Source organism: Mytilus trossulus, chromosome 11 (genome assembly GCF_036588685.1).
Source record: "Mytilus trossulus isolate FHL-02 chromosome 11, PNRI_Mtr1.1.1.hap1, whole genome shotgun sequence".
Taxonomy (NCBI): Eukaryota; Metazoa; Mollusca; class Bivalvia; order Mytilida; family Mytilidae; genus Mytilus; species Mytilus trossulus.
In genome coordinates this window covers 11356675-11369522 of record NC_086383.1, presented here as the reverse complement: position 1 = coordinate 11369522, position 12848 = coordinate 11356675, and the positions used below count along the sequence as shown (strand labels likewise).

Genomic DNA, 12848 nt, shown 5'->3' with positions numbered 1-12848 from the left:
TCAACTTTCACATGTTAATTTATCTTGACTTTAATGTTCTATTACCATTTTTCATAGAAATGTATAAAAGAACAGAGTTCCGATGTCCCTGCGATGTACATATTTTATATATTCTGTCATAAGGCAATAACGGAAAAGATTTTTTTTAGAGTTATAAGATCTTTTTGAAATATCTAACTAGTAGAGAGTTGAAGACTTGAGAGCAATATCTGATAAATTTAATATTTCTAAGAGAAAATATTTGATAGCACTTTTTTTTCGAAATTGTATTTATTTACCAATTATATGAATTTGATTAAAATCTGGAAAAATTAAATAGGTGAGAGCACTTTACATTATATATGTTTTCTAAGGACATACCTCTTTTAAACTAGATGATCTGTACAGATTGAAAAAAATTAATACACATGAGAGCGCTGACGATGCAAATTTCAATATAATAAGGGTTTTAAATTTTTAATCTAGCTGATTGACACTGATTTTAAAACTAGTAGAAGACATTCCTGATATAAAAAGTAAAATCACAAAAATACCAAACTCAAAGGAAAATTCTAAACGAAAAGTTCCAAAGCAAATTGCAACATGAAGAACTCAAACACGTCAACCTACAATATCAGTTCCATAAAAGAAAAGGCAAAAAATGTACACAGAGAGTGCTGTTGATGCAACCTTGCCATATAAGGCTAAACAGATTTAATTTCTCGTTCTACGGATTTATCGACTCCAAAAATTTTAGCGAGCGAGCGATTTGAAAATGTTAATAAAGAAGATAAATTGCAAATGCGTTTCCCTCGGTTTTGGTTTGTTGCCCCGATTTTGTTTTTTGTCCATGGATTTATGAGTTTTGAACAGCGGTATACTACTGTTGCCTTTATTTGAGGCAAAGCATATAAAGTAAAAGAGCGATGCAATTTTTATTGTAAACATTTAACCTTTCCGGAGCACCTTCCGGAGCACCTGAGATCACCCCTAGTTTTTGGAGGGGTTCGTGTTGTTTATTCTTTAGTTTTCTATGTTGTGGCATGTGTACTATTGTTTTTCTGTTTGTCTTTTTCATTTTTAGCCATGGCGTTGCCAGTTTGTTTTAGATTTATGAGTTTGACTATCCCTTTGGTATCTTCCGTCCCTCTTTTTTTAACAATATTGATAAAAAAAAAGATGGTTTAAAATTGATTTACCACATGTACTACGACATTTCTTATATTATAAAAGTGGGGTTTTTCCTGTTCACCAAGAATTATGCAGTTTTGGGGGGTTCAAGCAGATTGTCAATGTGTTTACATTTCAGTTTTTGTAGTTATTTGATGGTTTGTGACTCTGTTTTTTTTTTTGTGTTCTCATTTCAGTTCTTTGTCTGTTTAAATTTTATATTAATTTCTAACTTAAAGCATTAATCGCTATTTCGTCTGTTCAAATAAAGTGATGATCTTTTCATGTGAACACTACACCCATCATAACTTTAATAGAATATTAGAGTGCACTGGTTCTTAAGAGTTTGATAGTACAAAATGGTTACTTCTAATCCGAAAACAAGACATCTATACCTTCCGATTTTAATTTCATAGATATCTTAAATTACCAATAGTTAAAAAAAAAAAAAGAATTTGCAATGATCCTAAGTCCTAAAGCTTTCATTTGATACAACAATTAAACATATATTTTACTTATTGACAAAGGTGCATCAATACATAAAAACAGTTTGTTTAGAATATACTATTTTTCTTGTATTTTCTTTCCGACGAGGCCCAAGTTATAGTGGTTCTATACTAATAAGCAAAATATTCAATTGTCTATTTTTTGGTAGGAAATTCAACATGAACCTTTCGAAGGACAACAGAATATCTATATAAAAACACACAGCCATTAAGTAGAGACAATAGTACAGATAAAAGACTTTTGACTTAATAATACCGACCTATCTCGAAAACCAGTACCAGGATAGAGAAAATGCCTACATATTAATACAGTTTTCCAAAAATTATTACAAGAGAAGAAATATCTAAATAATTATACAATACCATTCAGAAACCATAACACTGATATATAGAATATATTTGACAAGCATAGCGTTCCATCAGTAAATTGTTACAAGGAAAGGGAGAATACCTAGATAATTATGCAATACCACCAAGAAACCAATACAAGGATAGAAAGACTACCCACACAATAGTACTGTTCCATGAGGAACCATAAAAAAAGAATCTAGACAGTAATACAGTAGTACCCAGAAACAATTACAAGGATCGAGAGAATGCAATACAGTTATACAGTACCACCTAGAAACCATAAAAAGGATAAAAAGAATATCTAGAAAATTATACAGTTCCATCCATAAACTATACGTACATAACGTTGTATCAAGGTATTAAGACCGTAACATTCAAAACGCCATAAAAGAGAAAAAGGATTTTTCACAGCCCAGAAACCATTCCACGGATATAGAGCAAAAAAATCGTCATTTAGACCCATTATTTAGATTCCTAACAATATCAAGGACAATGTCTCACAGTAAAACAGAATCGCTATAGATATTTGTGTCAGAAGATAGGATCAGAAACATTAGTAAGAGATAGGCGCTTGACATGGTTAAGTAAGGACTTTAACCATTCCTCTAACATAACTCAATCAATTACCAGTTGAATTATAGGAGAAGGATTAAAACTTAAAGGTAGTGATCATGATATGATGTCCATTGATCATTCCATTGCAGTATATGAATCAGATAAAGTTTGTGTTCGAAATGGGAAGACAGTGTTTGTCATGGATACTAATGACACACTACCTTGTTTTACACATCTACGCTTGTATGACAATTATGCTACTACACCAAGTAGCATTAAACAAGAACTTCAACAACACAGGGGAGATAACCTACTTTCAAATCAACTTTGTATATTTAGGATAGCAACATCCCCCGATTTTTTGTTTTTAAAAATTCATGGTCCTTGCCTATCAGACCTTAATGAATCATTCGATCATGCAGTTTGCTATAAAGCTGATCAGTGGGTATCTCAAGCACAACCATGGATTTCTAGATCACGTTTAAAATGACCCTCTCCTGAACTTATTTCCAAAATTACTTCATGCGGTGTTTTATTTGTTCCAATTGGCAACAAGGGATCTATAAACGAGAATCTTCAATGGCGTATGTCATTTTCTGTAGCAGAAAAAATGCTCATATTTTCTTTTAGTCATACCCAGTTACTATGCTATGCTTTGTTGAAAATATTATTGAAAGAAATAGTAGATAGAAATGAAGATTTAAAAGGTTTATTGTGTTCATACTTTTTAAAGACCCTAATGTTTTGGATTTCAGAAGAAACTGACACCTTAGTATGGAGACCAGACACAATTATACCCTGTTTTATGGCCTGTTTACAAAGTTTACTATACTATTTAGAATATTCAACATTGTTACATTATTTCATTTCTGAAAATAAATTGTTCTATCTGAAGTTTAACAGTTAAAACAGGGACACACTCATCAGCATCTTTAAAAATGCATATCAAATAGGAGTTCAGATTTTTTCACAATCTGAGACTTTGCATGATTATAGAAGGTTTCCATGTGAAATAACAAGATCAGTTTGTGAAATTAGTTCAATGATGACATCGATATTAGAGGATTTAATTACACAGATGCCTCTCAAAAACATCCTAATCACGTTCGATATTTTGCTACATCATTGCAGAAAAGCACTATCTAGATATATCTTTAAAATGTCAATTACAACTGAATATCAAATAATACCTTTTGCACTTCCCCATATTAATAACACACACAATAAAATGCAATACAAAAACTATAAATGTGAGCTTAGCCAGTTGTTAGTTGGTGTGCATTCAGATGCTGTATCAGGATGGCTGAAATTGGCATCTTTCTTCTATATTCACAAACATTATTTAACATCAATAGATATAATAAATTACGCTTTGTCAAAAAGTAGAGATGAAACATTTTTGTCAAAGATTTCACTGAATGAGATACTTAAACTGAAATTTCTACCATTGTTAAAGATACTATCATCTCCCTGTGTTAGACTTACAACTTAAGGATCGAATTCATCAGGCTTGCCAATTGAACTTCAATCATTCAATACCGTGATGAGAATAACCTTACGTACTTCCCATAATTCCATATCATTTGCACATTTCCTCCATTTTTTGTGTTGTTACCATCTACAGGACTTTGAATCATGCCGAGAATGTATATATAAATTATCAAAAACAAACGAAATAGCAGATACTACTATGCATGGTTATCATTTACTTTTATTAGGTACAGCTTTTCAAATGTTAGGTGAGAAAGAAAGAGCAAGACATTATTTTTATCTTGCTAAACAAGGAGACATGAATAGGTTAACTAGAGCTGGATTCAGACCGATGTCAATTAAAATGTGTAAAATATTTCAAACAGCAAAACCAATCTATATACAAACTGTGAAATACCTAGACTTTGAACCACATCAACAAACGACAACTACGTACAGGCTTCTGAATCGGGACATAAATATGAAGCGGGTATCGATAGTTTTGTTTCGTTGAAATATTTTGTTAACAATAGTTTCCGTATAAAAGTAAAGCTTAACTTCTTTTTTTCAACTTTTTTAGGCAATAAGATTATATCAACATATTGGCAAACATATAATGCGTCAAAGTTACAGTCTGTGTACTGATAACTTTAACTGCCACAGAGGTGTTGACTTAAAATAAAATGTGTCACATATAAATCAAAGTATTCCTTAAAATCCACAAAAAACAAGTAATTCATAGCGCAAAATTGTTGAAGTATCTCAACTAGTGACCATTCTGTATGAATAACCTAAACCATGAAGAATTCAAATCAAATGTATTCACAGATAATAAATGGTTTTAGAGGAGAAACCATTTCACAGTAACTTTTATATGAGGTTGGTAAAGGGTTACTTTCGTGTAATGTGTTTTGCCATTTTTATTTCACGTAAAGCTGAAAACACTTTCGTTATTCGCCGTGTTTCGTGAAATCGATTAAAAGATTAACGTGCAAGACATTTTTAATTATTCGTTCATCGCGAAATGACAATTTTATTTCTCGTTCTTCTGCGGAGATACCCCTTTTTACGCCAATTTTATTATAGGTGGTATATGATTCTTAATAATTTACCCATTTAGTTTTTTGTTTTTTAAATATTTAAGCCTTGAGCAGCACGGAACAGTCTTTAATTGTTAAAATACACCTCTTTTGTAGTGAAATTTGTTTTGATAAGAAATGAACCTTTTTATATTGTAGTATTATTGTATATACTTTTTGCATCCACTGTAGAACCCTTGAATGCAGAACATTCCATACAATATGGCATTAAATGTTTGGATAATTTCGTTACTTTACCATTAAATACCGGTAACTTTATAAAGCTGAAGTATGATAAACGCCATGATCGGTAATTCTAGAAATAGTCCAAAATTGTAAAATGTCTCTTTAGAGATGTTAATTGTACTAAAAATGAACTTAAATTTATAGTAAGAACTATTCAGTTAGAAAGGTCATGCGTAATGTCACTATAATGTCATATGAAATTGATTTATTTTACCTAAATTGGCCATTTTTGACTCTTTTTTGATAAATTATATACTTTGTGTGATCAAAAGTCTTTCTAGAAAGCAAATTTATAAACATGAAATTTCTTTGTAAAATATATTTTTGCAGCTCAATAGGTGTAGTTCAAAGCCTTGGCTCATATCAAAATGTTTAATGGAAGGATCCCAACATGAGTCTACTTTGGTAGGGTTTTGTTTCAATTGTGCAACAAATATGATGTATGACAACATTCTAAATATTAGTACTGTTTTCTGACAGACATCTGATGATCTTTTAATGTAGATTTCTAATATTTTAAATAAAATTGAGAATGGAAATGAGGAATATGTCAAAGAGACACCAACTTAACCATAGAACAGACAACAGCAGAAGCTCATCAATAAGTCTTCAATGCAGCGATAAATTCCGGCGCCCGAAGCCGTCCTTCAGCTGGACCCTAAACCAATATATATATTTACATTAAATTTGTGTTGTTGTATTATATCTTGTATGTTTTTTTATAATTTAAAAACAGTCATGTACTTTGAATTCTGCATCATTCCATTATACAGCAGGTAATAATCATCTAATATTCATGGACATTGTTTTATATTTTTATAACTAATAATAAATCATTTTACCTCCTTTTTACTTTGACTATAATTACTGAAAGGTTTATTTAAAGTACTAGGTTAGTAACTTCTGACTACTTATCTGATATAACCTTTCAACATATTGAGGAACACATGATGGGTGTAACATGTGGAGCAGGATCTGCTTACCCTTCTGTACCTGATAAAAAAAATCATAACCAATGACACAACTCTCAAAAAGAGAACAAATGACACAGAAAATAACAACCAAATGTATTCGTTAATCGTTTAACCATGAGCAGAAGCCATACAAAATTGTCAGCTAAAGGGGATTCAATCAAAGGGTTCTGACTTCGGACTGGCATCTGATGAGTTAACCTTTTTCAACTGATTTCCATAGTTCGTTCTATTTTTGTACTGTTACACCACAGATTATGTGGTATGGTCTCTACTAATTGTTGAAGGCTATACGGTGATCTATAGTTGTTTATTTTTATGTCAATTGGTGTGTTTTGGAGAGTTGTCTCATTGTCAATCATTCTACATATTCTGTTTTTTTTACATACAGAATGTGCCGGCGTTAAGCTATTTTGCTGGCGCAAATCCTTCCCTCTTACCTGGAAGAAAATTGCAGCAGCAACATAAGCATAATATACAAAACAATAAACAAAAAGCAAATATAAGAAACAGTACCAAACAACAACAACTAAATTACTTACTCCTGTTTTGGGACAGGCACCTACGTTCAATCTCAGTTTTTGTCAGGGTGTGTTTTGCTCAGTCTTAAATCCTCTATGTTGTGTTTTGTAGACTGCTGTTGTTTTTTTTTCGTTGCATTTATTAAATTTAGGCTTTCACACTCCAATGCCTCCTCTGCTTAACGGTTCATGATTGATTTGCTAAAAGTGTTGGTTTTAACAAGATGACAAGTAATACACAAATTTTATGTTTTCAATTATCAATATAAATGAGGTCAGCATGGTCAAGGTCAGATGAATATTCATTTATCAAAATAAACAGACCTATTCTTGCAATCTTTAAATTGAATAACAAATCATGAAAACTGAACATTGACCTATGAACAATGAAAATGAAGTCAACGTCAGACATAACCTGCTATACATACATAATCAAATTTTTACTCTTTTGACCTGTCGTTGTCGGGTACAGGCAAACACACCACCTGTACAAAAATTAGGCCAGTTGGAAGCAGCGTTGCACCAAGATTGGCGGCTAATACCACAGCTGGATATCTAACGACTAACTTGAGGGATGAGACGCAGGGTTTAGGCCTGCATCCAATCACGTGGTGGTTTCACCCGATATTGAATACTGGATTATGGATATCATTAAGAGTCTTGTTATGGACGATTTCTAAGTTAAATGACATTAGTATTATGAATAACGAACTCAACATGTCCATACTTAAAATGATTTAGTGTTTGATACGGGATTTCCTATTTTGAATTTTACTTGGTGAACGATTTTTTGCATTGTTTGACCGTGGTTTTTTTCTGCCACATTCAACCAGAAAAGAACTTTTTAGTACAATGTGTTCCTCTACTGATTGAAACATCTTTGGACAATACGTACATGACATGCAATAAAATTGGTCCTATTGAATTGTCTGTTATTCCACCTTGGTATGGTATATTTGCCTTCAGGCTTGTCCACAATAAATCACCTTTAATATTGTAGCATGACACTTTATGTAATTGTACTTATAGATTCGAAAGTAGTTATATAATATTAACAATCATCTAAACTTTTCTTGTTTTTAACCTTAGTTGGTAATCAATGATCATGATTTGATCACCCAGGCCTACACAGCCAATTGCAATTAGTTTTCTTCAATCTGTAAAAGTTAGTTCTTAGTGAATTTCGTTTTGGAAATATTACAGAATCTGTGTGTAATGTTCTTTACGGAAAATCCATAATAATTTTCCTTAATTGAAACATTACATGAAAGTAAATTATTTTCGGAAATAAGTAGAGCTTGACTTTAACATTCTTCCCGTTATTTGGAACATATTTACCACTTCCGTATAACCTGGTTCCTATTGCCAAGAAAATAATATCATAAATAAAGCTGTGACGTAGTGAATTCAATGTGAACTATTTGTTTGCAACATAAAACATTCGAAATAAGAAAACACCACAGAGTAGTCTCAGTCTTGGACTTCAATAAGCTACAGGCTGTTGTCGTTAAAACATGTCATCGATGTTTTAAAAAAAAGAAACTATTTCATTTTTTCTACAATTTGTATGGTTGTCCGTGATGTAGAGTCTATGATACTTAACAAAATCAGCAATGTCGTGAACTTATAGACTTAAAAATGTTTTGCCAAACGACTTAAAACTCTTTTATGTTTTGTGTGAAGCATGATTTGCAAGAAATACATATTGATGTTGAAGAATCCAAATGTAAAAGCTAACCGTAAGCTACCCCTATCTGTTACTCCTGTAATGTAAGAGATTATCAAGTAATAACTTAATCGCAAAATATACATGCAGTCGTAAGTGACTTATCGCACTGTACACTATTACAATGTTTATCTGTGTCTGTTCTTTATTCCTTGCATTTGAACTGATAATCTTAAGGTATGGACCCCGATTGTGGTAGGCGTATTACGGAAATTAATACAAAGACGAGAACGTCCATTACAACTGACAAACGTAAATTTTCTCAACCACAGAAGACAGCAAAACAACTGTCATATCTATGTCTTAGTACAGATATTTTCCGAAGATATGGTGTGTTCAATCATTTGTTTTTATCTAGCTGAATCTTCCATTTGTATGGAAATTAATCATAGTTCCGGCATCTTGAACAAATGGTGCAAGCAACAATTTAGACATAATAAAGCACAACACTGATATAATATATAATTGCTTCAATTAAACAAAACATGACGATAAAACTAACAAATAAGTGTTTGTAGTTGATAGTATATATATTAACAAAAATCGAAATAAAACCGATTCAGGATGACAGTACTTACCAAATGGTAAGCACTTTCGGGATAAAGTAAAAATTACGTCTTCTATAAAAACAATGGTAAACAATACGATATAAATATTTTAAAAACCTCTTCATTCAAATCTAGTTAGTTGTTGAGATATGATCATTAGAACATACCGTCAACCAAATTGTTTAAAGATCAAAAGTCATGACTGTGATCATTATGTTGATTTACACAAAACCAGTACCATGATTGCGTGCTTAACGACGACATAATGGCAATTATTCCATGTAAATTATGGACGAAAACAAAGTGATAGCTAACAAAAGAGCATTTTAAATTAGTATAGATCTTTACCTAAAACAAATATGTTTTCTCATATATTATTTTGGGTGAATTCGAAGAACCAACTTCAATCCCTTGACATTTTAAATCCAAAAAAAATATCATCTTTAATTATATAGTGAGAGGACACCATCTAAACCATGATTATAGCGGAAACTAAAGTTAAAGGATACTGCTTACTTCTTTTTTACCTTTTCAAACGTTTTTGTATGAGGTCAGCCTCATCTAAAGGAAGAAACAGGTCGACAAGAGGAGATTAAAATTAGTTCTAAAAAGATTGTTGAATGTTAAAATTGCCCTCAAAATGTATGCTGTTTATGAAAAAATCAAGGATCTTGAGTTTAAGAAAAGAGGGTTGTATTCAAAGTGTTTTTTTACAAAAAAGTATCCCCCATATACAAGATACTTTCATTACCTTACCTGTATTTGGCAAAACTTTTAGGAATTTTGGTTCTCAATGCTCTTCAACTTCGTACTTTATTTGGCCTTTTTAACTTTTTGGGATTCGAGCGTCATTCATATGTCTTTTGTAGACGAAACGCGCGTCTGGCGTATTTACTAAATTTAGTTCTGGTATCTATGATGAGTTTATTGACTTGTAATCAGACCCTCCTACTTTACCCAAAAGTTAAAATAGATCTGTTATGTATAGATATATGCCCCCTTTACACTGTCATCTAATTAAAATCCCCCGTTTATAACATATGCAACTACGTATATATCTACTAACAACTAAGTCCAAGGATTACAATTTCCTTACACCAGTCATACCTAAGGTATCACATTTTTGTGATATAAAAAAAATTACGTGGAACATGTGGAAGATTTTTTTTATCAAATAAAAGCTTTCTATCCGAAAACGAGAAAAAATCATTTACATATAGCCAACTTTACATGTATGACTGACATATAAGCGATGATTCATATTGATGTTCTGTATTTAATCACACTGCTATTTGTTTCTTTTTTCATTGTTATGGTTGCGTTAGATAATTATAATTTTGTCTATAAAAAAAATACTATGTGAGGTTTGTATTGCTCAACACTTCTTTCAAAACTGCTTTATTAAAATATTCCGTTTAGTTCCACGTATACAGTGTACTGGTGTCAGGAAAGTAATTTCATGTCGGCAACACTTTTAACACAAGACCTCAGAAAGCTTTGCACAATCTTGTTTAGATGTTACAATGTACATTGTATTTAAATGAGTACAGGAAATGTGTGTTATGCTGGTTTATTCAGGTAACAAATGTTTTTCAAATATATACCCCTTTGCATAATCGGTTGTTTTTCTTGATTCTTTTTATAAACATATTTGGTTGGTCAAAACATTTTCAAACAATTTAGTTATTCGAAGTCAACAAATTATATGTATGATATGTATTATATTCAAATGATAATCAGGCAGACTTGATAAGGAATATTTATTTAAAATAAAATTTACGACGCAGAATAATTTGATAGTGACGTAAACATATTAAAATACATCTATTGATAAAGAAAAATTAAGTTAATGATTATTTTAGTATTCATTATGGTCTTTTTAATTATTGATATACTAGTATATAAAAAGCAGTGGTTTTGGATACAATAGATCGTTGCATGTTTGTAGTTACATAATACTAATTGATTATTATACAATTATCTTTAATTTTGTAATATTAACATGAATAAGTATAAATGTTGACAAATTACCTTATTGCGATGTTAGAAGTAATAACAAAATAAATAATGTTTATATGAATTTCTAAATTCCCACACTGGTCAATAGTAAAGTTATCAAATTCGGCTGTAAGTCTAATCAGCCAATCAAAGTGCCAAGGCAATTATTACTAACATCACAAACATTTTAAACAATGAAATATATTATAATTATAAAAAAAGTATTTAATCTTTATAATAATTTTAGATAAGTTTACGTATAACACTATGTCCATATAGCGTTTCACTCAATATAAATACCAAAGCGGCCGTCCATAGATAACGAATTGACAGCATTAGTTAAGTGACTATCATCTTTAAATTGAATTATATTTCCAGTCCAATTGAATTGAGAAAGGTAAGAACAGATGTTAATGATGCATACGTCGATTTTGCATAAATGTATTCTCAACATTAAAAAAACAAATTAAGAGTAGATATTTTATTAGATCAGAAAAGTAACTTAAGACATGATCAAACTTAAGTCTTATATTGGTGTTTCAAGTGAATAAATTAGGAAAAGTGGCAAAGGAGTGCAGACAATTCATATTAATTCTTCATATATACAACATATACAAGGTTATCGGAAAATTATATTTTATTTAGATATTTTCCTTAAATTTCACACTAATTGGTTCACTACAAATATTGATGAATTGAATCTTTGATCAATTCAGGTTTTGTATTTAAAATTAATTTAAGGTGGTACCTAACACTACAGGGAGATACCTCTGTAAAATCAGCTAAACGTTTTAATTACGTTGTGTTGTGAATGCAATATTAGGCTTCTCAATTATCAAAATTAGTGTTTGTCAAACTGCTATATAACTAGTGTATTTTTTCTGATAATACGGGTGGGTCAAATTTTTTTTTTTTTTTTTTATTTTTGTCAAAGGGTCAATTTGAATACTTCGTTAAAAATTTATGAAAATTAAACGAGCCAAATTAATTTAGTGAAGGTGTTGAGTACCACCTTAAGGCATACTAATAAGTGTTAAGATTTCTTGAAGAAATTTGGGATGAATTGAATTGGTTTTATTATCAGATCTGTAAATTAATCATAAATAAAGGCAACAGTAGTATACCGCTGTTCAAAACTCATAAATCGATTGAGAAAACAACAAATTAGGGTTACAAACTAAAACTGAGGGAAACACATCAAATATAAGAGGAGAACTACGACACAAAAGAAACACAACATTAAAATGTAACACACAAAGAAACGACTTACGATTTTAGAACAGCGGTATACTACTGTTGCCTTTTTTGGACAGGACATTTTAAGAAAAAAAATAACGGTGTGTTGAACCTAGACGGGTTTGTGGCATGACAATCCTCCTGCTTTTATGGAAATGTTAAATATACCATTTAAATGGCAACATTACATGATAGGACTACAATACAAATAAAAGGGAGAACACATATGACAAAGAAACACACGAATAATGATTAACAAAAGGTTCCAGATTTAAAATGTAATACGCAGGACGTGCGTTTTGTCCACACAAGACTTACCAGTGATGCTCAGATAAAAAAAAAAGGTCGAAAGAGTACAAAGTTGAAGAGCACGGGGGACAAAAAAATGTTGCGACCAAAACGGCGTAGGTATTCTGCTTGGGTTAAGCACATCCTTATCAATTTGAATAATTCATACTTTTGCAAAGAGTAAATTTTATAAAATGACTATAT

At 31.1% G+C, this 12848-nt stretch overlaps 1 protein-coding gene across 1 annotated transcript in view; it reads left to right on the top strand.

Annotated features, from left to right (window-relative positions):
- The first annotated feature begins 2685 nt into the window (after positions 1-2685).
- LOC134689718 (scavenger receptor cysteine-rich type 1 protein M130-like) overlaps positions 2686-12848 on the top strand; it is a 43509-nt gene continuing 33346 nt past the window's right edge. The window contains exon 1 of the mRNA XM_063549685.1: positions 2686-2890. Within this exon, the coding sequence (XP_063405755.1) occupies positions 2686-2890 (205 nt within the window). The remainder of the gene's footprint in view (positions 2891-12848) is intronic.